Source organism: Grampus griseus (genome assembly GCF_964374135.1).
Source record: "Grampus griseus genome assembly, chromosome: 13".
NCBI lineage: Eukaryota > Metazoa > Chordata > Mammalia > Artiodactyla > Delphinidae > Grampus > Grampus griseus.
This window is the reverse complement of record NC_139007.1, coordinates 70,856,818-70,869,881: the sequence shown is the minus strand read 5'-3', so window position 1 is coordinate 70,869,881 and position 13,064 is coordinate 70,856,818. Positions and strand designations below refer to the sequence as shown.

Sequence of the window (13,064 nt, the reverse complement as noted above, 5' to 3'; positions counted from 1 at the left end):
ACGGTGATCTGTGATCGGTGATCTTTGATGTTACTATTTTAATTGTTTTGGGGCACCATGAACCACACTCATGTAAGATAGCAAACTCAGTTGATAAATGTGTGTGTTCTGACTGCTCCACTGACCCGCCCTTCCCCCATTCCTCTCCCTCTCCTAAGGCCTCCCTATTCCCTAAGATATAATATTGAAAGTAGATCAGTTGATAACCCTACAGTGACCTCTAAGTCTTCAAGTAAAAGGTAGAGTCAGTCAGTCGCTCCCCTTTCTCTTTAAATCCAAAATGAGAAATAATTAAGCTTGGTGAGGAAGGCATGTCAAAAGCCCAGACAGGCTCAAAGCTAGGCCTCTTGAGCCAAATAGTTAGCCAAGTTGTGACTGCAAAGGAAAAGTTCTTGAAGGAAGTTAGACGTGCTACGCCAGTGAACACATGCATGATAAAGTGAAACAGCCTTAATGTTGATATGGAGAAAGTTTCAGTGGTTTGGATAGAAGATCAAATCAGCCACCACATTCCCTTAATCCAAAACCTAATCCAGAGGAAGGCCCTAACTCTCTTCATTTCTATGAAGACTGAGAGAGGTGGGGAAGCTGCAGAAAAGTTTGAAGCTGGCAGAGGTTGGTTCATGACGTTTAAGGAAAGAAGCCCTCTCCATAACATAAAAGGGCAGAGTGAAGCAGCAAGGGCTGATGTAGAAGCTGCAGCAAGTTATCCAGAAGATCCAGTAAGATAATTAATGAGGGTGGCTATACCAGACAATAGATTTTCAATGTAACTGAAATAGCCTTCTGTTGGAAGATGCCATCTAGGACGTGCATAGCTAGAGAGGAGAAGTTAATGCCTGGCTTCAAAGCTTCAAAGGACAGGATGACTCTCTTGTTAGGGGTTATGCAGCTGGTGACTTGAAATTGAAGCCAATGCTCATTTACCATTCTGAAGAATCCTAGGAACCTTAAGAATTATGTTAAATCTACTCTGCCTATGCTCTATACATGGAACAACAAAGCCTGAATGACAATACTTCTGTTTATAACATGGCTTATGAAATCTTTTAAGCCCACTGTTGAGAGCTACTGTTCAGAAAAAAAGATTCCTTTCAAAATATTACTGCTTATTGACAATGTACCTGGTTACCCAAAAGCTCTGATGGAAATGTACTATGAGATTAATGTTGCTTTCATGGCTGCCAACACAACATCTGTTCTGCAGCTCATGGATCAAGGAGTAATTTCAACTTTCACATTTTATTATATTTCTTAAATAATATTATATATTTAAAAAATATATACTATATATATATATACACATTTTACATATATTTCTGTCATGTTGTAAGGCTATAGCTGCCATAGATAGCGATTCCTCTGATGGATCTGAGCAAAGTCAATTGAAAACCATATGGAAAGGATTCACCATTCTAGATACCATTAAGAACATTTGTGATTTCATGGGAAGAGGTTGAAATACCAACATTAACAGGAATTTGGAAGAAGCTGATTCCAGCCCTCATGTTTGACTTTGAGAAGTTCAAGACTTTAGTGGAGGTAACTGCAGATGTGGTGGAAACAGCACGAGAACTAGAATTAGAAAGGGAGTCCGAAGATGGGACCGAATTGCTACAGATTGTGAGTAAAATCGTGACAGGAAGAGCCAATCGATGCAGCACACGTCACTGTTGTCTTATTTTAAGAAGTTACCATACCCATCCCAGCCTTCGGCAGCCACTGCCCTGACCAATCAGCAGCCTTTGACACTGAGGCAAGACCCTCCACCAGCAGAAAGGTTATGACCTGCTAAAAGCTCAGATAATGGTTTGTTAGATTTTTTAGCAATGAAGTATTTTAAAATCAAGGTCTGTACATTGTGTTTTTTTAGACATAATGCTACTGCACACTTAACAGACTACAGTATAGTGTAAACATAACTTTTATATGCACTGGAAAACCAAAAAATACATGTGACTCGCTCTATTGCCACATTTGCTTTAATGTGGTGGTCTGGAACTGAACCTGCAATATCTCAGATGTATGCCTGTACTGCACATTACTTTTCTTCTAGGGCTATAACTCTTAAAAACTATACTATCACATTTTTAAAAGAGCTCTAAAGAAATACTTTCTTTTCCCAGATATATATGAATCATATAAAACTAATCTATCTTGTAGGATGGCCTCAATTCTTAGGAGAAATCCTAGCAAGGTATTTTACGCTATAGACAAAAACTATAAGACATGGCAAAATGCCAAGTAAACAATATGGAAATTAATTTGCTTGGAGATAGAAATGAAAAGAATTCTTCCAAAGTATTTAAAAATTACAAATAAACACACACCAGGAGCTTGGGATAGCTGGGCAACAGACAAGAGGCTGCATGACTAAGGCCTCAGAAGTTGTCGGGTCTGATATCGACATATGTGCACATATGACCAGTATCTGCTTTTCTATTCCTCTGGTAAAATTCATGACGTCACAACCTCTACAGTCCCTAAGAAAGCTCTTACAGTAACATTTAGAGAACACTGAGTACTGAATTGGGTTTATGAGGAGTGTTTTCTATTTTGAACTATATATTATTTGTCTTCATTGGATAGGAAGCTTTGGAATGACAACAAGTAGTTTTTTTCTTTTTTTTTCAACTTTCATCACACTAAAGATTTTGGAAAAAAAATAATAAAACTAGTCTTTACAGTTCTAAGATGACATATGTAATTACAGGTATGCATTTATTAATCTCTGACAAAATATCTGTATATATAAATAAACTTTTTCTTGATAAAACACTAAGATAGCAGGTGTTTAAACAGTAGTGATATATAGAAACAATCTAAGTGTCCACTGGTGGATGCACGGACGAAAAAATGAGTTATACATATACAATGGAATATTATTCAGTCATAAAAATGAATGAAATTTTGTCATTTGTGACAATGTGGATGGACCTTGAGGGCATTATGCTCAATGAAGTAAGTCAGGCAGAGAAAGACAAATACCATATAATTTCACTTATATGTGGAATCTAAAAAGATGGATGGTTGCCAGAGGTGGCAGGGGATGGGAGGAGAAATGGGTGAAGGGGGTCAAAAGGTAGAAACATCCAGTTATAAAATAAATAAGCTATGCAGATGTAATGAATACCATGATGACCACAGTTAATAACACTGTATTGCATATTTCAAAGTTGCTAAGAGAGTAGATCTTAAAAGTTCTTATCACAAGAAAAAAATTTTTTTAAACTACGTAAGGTGACGGTTGTTAACTAGACTTACCATGGCAATCATTCTGCACTGTATACAAATATCAAATCATCATATTGTATACCTGAGACTAATATAACATTACATGTCAATCATACCTCAATTAAGTAAATAAATAAATAGTAGTGATTATATAGTCCAGTATTACAATGAGCCTGGTACTAAGTAAATTTTGAAATTTAAAGCCTTTGGTATTTTGTCAACTGCTATTAAACTCTATAAAAATGTAGTATGAGATATAATTCCCATTCTTAAAATAGCCTAGGAAGAAACATTTAAGAAGCTAAATTAAAGAGTGTGATAGTGATAATTTAATTTAGATATTAAATTACTGAGTGAGCTAAAAACCCCTTCCGTGCCTTCTGTCTGACTTAGGGTAAAAGCCGAAGTCCAGCTCCACGTGACTGGTTGATGTATATGATCCTATGGTATATGACTGTGGTATATATTATGTGGCTATGGTGTATCCTCTCTGACTTTATTTCCTCTCCTTCCACGTACTTCCCCATCTCCCTTACTCTCCCTACTTCAGCCACACTTACCGTTCACTGTAACCTTGAACTCACCAGTTACACTGCTTCTGAGCCACTGTACTTGCTCTTCTCTGCTTGAAATGTTCTCTCTACAGACATCGTCACGGAAAACAGCTGTCTCCTTTAAATCTTTGCTCAAGATATTTTATTTAGAATGTAACACCCTTGTCACTGATATTTCAAATGCCCTTCATTTAATTATTTTTCCCTTTGGCACTATTATGCAACTTACTGTACATTAGCTATCTTTTAAAACTTCTGTCTTTTCCAGTATAATGTGAGTTCTATGAGGACAGAGATTTTTGTCTGTTTTATTACCTGTAACAGTGCATAGCACATAGTAGGTGCTCAATAAATATTTGTTGAATAACTGAATGAATATATATGAAAGGATTTCATAGCATATAATCTAATCCATTTTCTCTGTTGCTGCCAGAATCCCTTCAAGCAATATTCCTAGCAATACAGTTATCTAGGTTTTGCCCAAATGTATCCCAACCCAATTAGCTAGCTGGTAATAAACGACAATTACAAAGTTCTTGACACATTTAACTCTCACTGAAGCGAATGAGGTAGACAGCATTATCCTCATTTTACAGAAGAGGAAACTGAGGCACTGAGTGTTTCAGGTATCTTATTCAGTGACAAACACTTAATTATGTCTAGAGACAGTCAATTTCATTGTCATTGTAATAGATATTTTACTGGCCAGAAGTTCTTGAGTACATTTGGGCCCCAAATTGTTTTCTCTATAGCCTGCTTTAAAAAGAGGAAGAAATACAATATAAATGGATAACTTAAAATCTTCTGTATCTCTCACACTAGTACATTCAGCAGTTATGTCATATTATTGGCATACCTTAAGTTGTGGTAACAGAACAACCACTTGAACGCCAACAATATTCCAGTCACAAGATGAGGCACATTACATATGCCCTTTCACTTAATAACTACACTAACTTTATGAGGTGATCACCCCCATTTTGAGGACTCTGAGCCTCAGAGTAGCATCTTCTCTAATATAACACACATAAAAAGAGGGCTGAGATTTAACACAAATCTGCCTAAACTAACAACGAAACCTCCAAGCATGTTCACATGAACTGCCTGAGCCAGTTTTTTGTTCTGTATACATGTAAGTATCTTTATAATCTAAACACAGGACTTAACATTTATTGCTGATAAACTTCATTTCCCTGGTTTAAGCTTATGATTTCTACCTATAATTACCTTTGGGGTTTTTATTCTGCCATCAAATGTATTAGTTATCCTTTAAACAGCAAAAATAAGCACACCTTCTCTTTCAATTGTTTAAACAGGAAGTTTAATTAACTACTTAAAATGTTCAACAAAGCATAATCATATGTTATTCAGTATTACGTATCCACTAACTGAGGCACACTACATCAAATTAGTATCAGGCCACAAACCGACCCACTAGGTACCATGCTTTAATCCAGGAGTTGGCAAATGTTTTCTGTGAAGGTCCAGATTGGGTTTTGGGGCCAATTTGTCACAACTACTCAGCTCTAACGTTGAAGCACAAAAGCAGCCATAGATAACACCTAAGCGAATTAGCATGGTGCTGCTCTAATAAAACTGTACTTCAAAAACAGGCAGTGGGCCATGGGCCAGATTTGGCCCGCAGACTGTAGTTTGCTGACTCCTGATTTAATCTTGCAACCATCAAATTGAACTAGGTATTTAGGTCACTTCTACCTGTCTGGTTCACAAAAGTATCATGGAATTCTTTATCAAACACCCAATTAACTTCAGGAAATATTATGTCAACAGGCTGCCATGAACTATCAATGTAGCTACCAGATTAAAAAGTAATGCTGATTTTGGAACAACTTACTTTTAGTGAATTCCTGCTGACTTCTATTATTATCTCTATTTTCAATATGCATGTAAGGCATCAACTACTTAGCAAATCATTCTAGAACTCTGACTGACTTGTAAATCAAATTTACTGATTTGTAAAATATTTGACCTTCATCAATTGCGGGTACCATTTACAAATTTTCTTTACAAATTCTCTTGAGATCTTTTCATTCTTGCTTGGTTTGCCTTATTTGCAAAATGTGGCTTAAACTTTAATTTCTCTTTATTATTTTTAATAATTTCCAGAGAGAAAAATCATTCTTAATGGAGAGTTGAGAAACAAAGTGATTTAGTTCTATACTCTATTTTTCAACTATCATTGCAAATCATCCTTAAAGTGGTATCCTAATCCTTCCTTAACTATATTTTCACTGTAACCAAACATTTTGCTGTATTTCTCATTTTGGGGAATTCAGCCTTAATTCAACACAGTACTTACTGGTCTATGCAACATTTTTATCCATCCTTGACTGTATCCCTTATTTCTTATATAGTCTCTTTCATTTCTTATAAGAAACACAAAGACAGAAATTTCAACTAGTACTACTGGGCTATTTCTCTTTTACTGTCTTATCGAAAATATTGACGACTTGACAGTAACTGCAATTGTAGAGCCCAAAACTTCATTTTTAGAGCCTCCTCTCTATAACTTTTGAAAATATCTTTCCTAAAGTCTAGATACAGCTTTGTGCATCTAATTTCCTTCTTTATTAAATTCTATATTTATCTATTTCCAAGCCTAAGTAAGCACTTTTTCTCATGTGTCTATTACTTTCACATCATTAGATATTATATTCAGAATAGAAATTTCCTTTTTGTGTCCTTCACTGAGTGAAAAAGTGGCCAACAAACCAAGACGTATATTATCACGTTTCACTCTTAACAGAATTAAGACTATCAGCATATATATATATATATATATATATATATACGTAGTTGAAATACTTTATCACTACCTGTCCCTGTGACAGTTTCATAATTTTTATTATGAAAATACTGTAGATATTTTATACAGCTATAAAATATATAAACTTAAACAGTAACATTTTATCTTATAAAATAATTTGAGTGCCATCTTATTCTTTATGAAAATATATTAGCACCTATTAGTAGAAAAAAAACAAATCTCTCCATCCATACTGATTTATTACAAAAGATAGAAGGACAATTTCATGGTACTTGGGCTACACTTCAAGAACGTATTATAAAATATACACTTTAGCAAAAATATCATTTTCGTATCAATGCAATTAAAGAATTTTAGTACCAATTATTCTACATTTGATTTTGAAATATAAATATTTTAGAAGGCACAAATATTCTTAAAATGTTAAAGTGTGTTTTAAAATAACGTTCTTTTAATTTTTATTTAAAACATAATCCTAAATATTGTTCAAGTGAGCATAACAACCATAAGTAAATATCTTAAACCGATGATGAAAACTCAAGTAGTTCTCTTGTGCCTAAACATGTAACTCTTCAATACAAGATGAAGCAAATAATAAAATGAATAATATTGTAAGCTTTACTACAGAATAAAGTAGCATGCAATGGAATTCAAGAAAAAAAATTTAAAATCACACGGTAGAACTGATCTCTATCCTTGGATGAATTTAGGTATTTAATTTCCAGTAATTTTATGTAAACTATGATGAGGTACCAACAAGAAAAGAAATTAATTAATTTCAGGAGTAATAAAACTTTTACTACTCCTCTATCAAGACAATGTTTAACTTTCTGACACTAAATGTTAGTTCCTTCGCTTTATAAAGAAACTGGATTGTGACACAAACATTTCAACAGCTGTTTTCATATACATATTATGAGATGAATTTAAATAGTATATTATTTTAGATATAGGATGCTTTAATAGGCTCTTCTAAAAATAACTGAGAAAAAATAATTTTACAGACAAAATACACTGTCATGACTTTACCAACATGGAATAAATAACTTACTTAAAAAAGAAGAACGGAGTTTTTTCACAGATTCAGAATATAAGCTAGAAACGCCGCACATGCAAGAAGTCACAATCAGCATACCTTAGTGAAGCAATGAAAAGCAGAAGGAAAAAAAAAGGAGACAAAGATACTAGAATGGTATGGTTGGGACAACGATTTCTGCTGAAGATAACACATGACAAAATGATCACACAAACAAAAACAGAAAAAAATATTCAACTATCACCAAAATGATAGTAAGGTCTACATCCCATCACCTTTTTCTTTTCTTCTCTCATGAATTATGAGAAGTATTTAGTATCAGCTAATAATGTCCTGAAAGCAACTGAGAAATGAATCTCAGAAAGAATTTTAATTCAGAGAGATTGAGTTAGGAAGTATAGATCAGAGCTTCCCCATGGCATTCTGCAAATGGGTTAGGTTAAGTCTGCCCCAGATGCAGTTCCCCTCAATCCCTGGTCCAGCTGGGCAGGTCCTGGGGAGTCTGGAGCCCAGAGGCCAGTTACTGCTAGAGGTCTCATTAATATATCCCTATATGCCAGAGATCCAATGCCATTTTCTGTGTGTGCCATGAGGTTTGGAAAAAAAAAAGGTGAGGAGTACTATTATAAACAGCTAACTATACATGTGTTCCATGAGGAATTAGTATTAAAACATTTAAAATAAGACTAATTACCTAGCAAACACAAAAGAATGCTACGGAGAGAATTCTTAATGGATCTGGGCTTGCACTGAATCAAAGCTATCAGAGAACGCTGTATTTCATAGAGTTCAAATTCACTTTTGCATCTACATTTTTTTTTCACATGGGAAATGATTCCTTTGAATTAAATAGTCAAAACAATAAACTGTTCGTCTCGCAATAAAAGGGACAGAACTGTGAAATTAACTTTTGTTCTGTAATAATGGGATGAATTTTCCTGTCATTATAATTTAGCTAAAGAAGTCTGAAACTGTGGTTCTTTCCCAATGTTAAATAAAATCCTAGAATATTAAAAACAAAAGCATAAGCTAATAACAACACAAAACAAAAAGGCAGGCTGATACATTTTATACAAACAGATGAAATCAGACAAGCTATCTACCCAATGGAAATACTTATATTCACAGAAGTAACTCAGCATTTATGGAAATCCTAAAGCTCAGGACTTTTTTCTTCTTACCTCCTGAAGGCTGTCGAGATTTACGAGGAGATCGGGGTTCTCTCCGATAAGGATCACTGGAGCCGCATAATTCAATAGTGCCCAGGTTGAGGAGTACTGCTTTCTGGAGGTAGTCGACCATTGCAATGCCACTACAATTGCCAAAAACTACCCTAGGAATAGGGAAAGAGCAAATATTTTAGCACAGATAAACAGCTACAAGAAAACATATTGCAGTCTACAGGGCTAAAAAATCATGATGGGTCTTTAAGAAAATTCCTTTTGAAACAAAACACTATTACAGCCATGCAAATACAGGTTACATACGCCTTCTGATGGAACTGTGCAGATTTTCTGTAGATATTAATGATTACAAATTAATATAGAATAAATTTGGCATAGGAGTTGGAACTCAACCAGGGACATAAATCTCCACACTAGGCAATATGACGTCTAGTTTTCGGACTTAGGGGTATTTTGAATGCCTCAGGGGAAGACATTCCCTTGCACTAGGGAAGTAGGGGATTATACCTTTGGAAAAGTTTTGGTAATCCCTATAGTCAAGAATAACAAGTAGAAAGCATAAATCTTGGGGGCCTCCCTTTGGACTATTCCAAATACCTTCTCAATTATGAGTCGGGAAGTACAAACCAACTATGAACAAAGCAACTATGAATAAAGGAATTTTATTCTTTTAAGATCCCTTAAGCCAGGAATCGAAAGCTAAAATATATAGAGGGGCTATATAAGTAAGTAAACGGGCCAACTAAGGACCGTAGTGAACTGGAGAGTGGACAGCCCACCTAAAGAGGGGAAGCTTCAACCCAGTTCCTCCTGACTACTGCCGAACAGAAATGGAGACATGGGCCAGATAATCAAAGTTTTCAATTAAAGCTCTAAATATGGATTTTCACATTAAATAGTCTTGGCAACTAGTTCAAATTTAAAAAATACACAAAAAAGGCTAAACAAAATACATCTGTGAGCCCAATGGGGACTGTGATCAACTGATTTGCAATTTCCTTTGAAACATCCTATTGGTTCCTTTTCTTATTCCCTGTTTCTCTTATGGCTGTGGGCAGTAAAATATTAAAAAGGGGAACGTTTGTGTTCTTACATGGTAGGGCCCAAATAAAAGACATTAGAGAATACTATCTCAGACTACAGCCAGTCTTAGCTGGGTGCACAACTGCAAGAGATAGAGTAGGTGGTAGTAGCTATAAGGAGGAAGAAGAAAGATGAATGAGTCCCTAGGGCTAGAATCAAGGGAAGGAGACAGTGACCTACACATAATAAATAGCTCTAGACTGAACAGTTAGCATGTGGTTTCTCTTATAGCACAATGTTGATTTTTACTATTTACAACAGCCAGGACATGGGAGCAACCTAAGTGTCCATTGACAGATGAATGGATAAAGAAGATGTGTCACATATATACAATGGAATATTACTCTGCCATAAAAAGAAACGAAATTGAGTTATTTGGTGTGAGGTGGATGGACCTAGAGACTGTCATACAGAGTGAAGTAAGTCAACAAGAGAAAAACAAATACTGTATGCTAACACGTATATATGGAATCTAAAAAAAAAAAGAAAAAGAATGGTTCTGAAGAACCTAGGGGCAGGACAGGAATAAAGACGCAGACGTAGAGAATGGACTTGAGGACACGGGGAGGGGGAAGGGTAAGCTGGGACGAAGTGAGAGGGTGACATAGATATATATACACTACCAAATGTAAAAGAGATAGCTAGTGGGAAGCAGCCGCATAGCACAGGGAGATCAGCTCGGTGCTTTGTGACCACCTAGAGGGGTGGGATAGGGAGGGTGGGAGGGGGATGTGAGAGGGAAGAGAAATGGGGATATATGTATATGTTTAGCTGATTCACTTTGTTATACAGCAGAAATTACACACCATTGTAAAGCAGTTATACTCCAATAAAGATGTTAAAAAAAAAAAAAGACCCAACACAGCCAAAAATAAATAAATAAATAAATTTATTTATTAAAAAATAAATCAATCTATCCTATTATAATGGAAAGTATGTACTACTAACACTATATACTTGAAGGCATGAATTGATAAATAAAAATACACCTGTAGTATAGATGAATACTTTACTTAACTATTACTATGCCTTTACAATTTACACAAGTTAACTATGGAAGGAGAAAGAACAAATTATACAGCTATGCTTCAACATTTATAGAATCAATTTAGAACATAGTCTTCTGGGTTGATGTTGTTAGACCTTCATTATACCAAACATTAACAAGGAAATTATTTCTCAGAGTACTTCCAGGAGAGGATAGATTCACTGGTCCATAAGATATTGAACTTTAAATCAGGAAGCAGTATAAGCATATCCAGAGTAAATTATTCAAAACAGAACTAGGTTCCAAATAAACACTGAGTTTGGTCTGAAATTAAAGTTATACAACATCTTTTTAAGTGATACTATAATAAAGATCATTCCGTTTTTAAAAATATAAAAATGCATGGAATACGATGAAGAGACGGAGAAACACGGAAATTATACTCACAATCCATAGGAAGAATTAACTGCCAGACTGGTTATTTGTTGCGGTGGTTCTCCACTCACCCATACCAACTGAATAACTAATTCTGTCTGATAACCTGGAGACTGCTTAAGTGGAGAATTCTTAACTCTGTAAGAAAGGAAAGCATGTTACCTGTTAACCCATCTTCAATTATCTTATTAGCCTATGTAATTATAAAGTCACGCATACATAACTATATAAAAAATAACTTTATATATAAAATTGTAAAATATAAAAAAATGTCACAATCAGAATCCTGTCCTCTATAATCATTTAGTCTAGTTGGAGATGAAACACCTAGATAAATCACAAAAATAAGAAATTATATGTAAGTTCCACATATAAACTGGGGAGGGAGGGGAGAAGGGAAGGGGGAGAAGGGGAGGAGTGGGTAGAGAGGGATGAAAGAAGAATAGGGAAGGATGGGGAGAAGAATGAAGAGAAGCAACGACTTAGGTATTAAGAGGAAAAAAATCAAGTTAGAGAAAAAAATCCAAGTTAGAAAAGTAGGCTTAAAACTTGAAAAAGCTATGGTATAACTAAATGAAAACTGGCCCAAAACATAAGGAGTTAAGGAAAAAGTATAAAAAATGTGCGCAATTTATTTTTGTTTGTATAACCACTTTTACTATTAAAAAAAAATCTTTTTTGACTTTGAGTTCGTAGTAGTTTTGATTGTAGACTCTTCCCGTAATAACTGCTGCATAGTGTTAAAAAAATTGCTTTTGCAAAAAATATGCCAACAAGATAAAGAAGTAGGAAAACCCATAGTCAAAAATTAACAAGTGTCTAAGTTTGGTCACAGTGGAAGGTGTGTGTAGTAACAGTAAAAAAAAGTCACTATAGCGAGACAGGCCAGGGCCAGACTTTCCAGGGTCTTTGAGGTCCAGCTGCAAAGGTTTGATGTTGGTAGAAAGAACTCAGGGCTCTCAAAAAGGCTTGAGTTTGAGTCGTGGTTCTGCCACTTACTAGTCATCTTCCTGTCTAGAAGTGGGAATAATATTACCTAATCACAGTATGACAGCACTGTGAGTGCCTATGAAAGAGTTTTGCCAATGGTCAGATTATACAAAAGTAATATATTTTCATTATTAAAGTATTAAAAGCCAGTGAAGATTTATAAGAAATATTTTGGAAAGATTAACCGTAGAGGCATGCAAGACGAAGTACAATGAGACCCATGCAGAAGTTCCTGTGATCCTTGTGATGCGAAATAATAAGGTAGATTTCAAACACATGAAGTAAGTTCTCAAAAGGGCTCGTAAATTCCATTAAGGTAGACACCTTGCAGTTACTTTTAATATTCCAGCAGAGGCAGTACTCAATATTTACTGAATGAATGAATGAGCTGGAGGCTGATTAGAGATAGAGGAGGGGAGAAAAAGAAGACAGTGATTTTAAGTTCCAAAAAAGAAAAAAAGAAAGATAAAAGATGTCAAGATGAAGAGGCAGTTTTAGAGTAAGATGTGGTTAACTTTGAGGTAGGATCTTCAAGTGAACTATTCAGCAAACAGTTATACTCACTTGTACTGAGTGAGTTCATACAAAACTTATACTGGTTAAATTTGTTATAAGCATGTTAGAGGGAGTGAAGGGGGGGTGGTTTATAAATGTGAGACTTTCTAAGAAATAAAGTTACTTAGATATAATACCTTGTCATATTTGCAAACTTCAAGTGATTTTGGAAGATAAAATTTTTTTAAAATGTGAGCAATTTATTTGTGACTACTTT

The 13,064-nt window shown here is 35.0% G+C and overlaps 1 protein-coding gene across 1 annotated transcript in view; it reads right to left on the bottom strand.

Moving 5' to 3' along the window:
• Positions 1–13,064, bottom strand: part of STXBP5 (syntaxin binding protein 5) — a 166,136-nt gene that overhangs the window by 56,180 nt on the left and 96,892 nt on the right. The window contains exons 17-18 of the mRNA XM_082669302.1: positions 11,315–11,440; positions 8,794–8,945 (exon numbers count right to left, since the gene is read on the bottom strand). Coding sequence (XP_082525428.1) covers positions 8,794–8,945; positions 11,315–11,440 — 278 coding nt within the window. The remainder of the gene's footprint in view (positions 1–8,793; positions 8,946–11,314; positions 11,441–13,064) is intronic.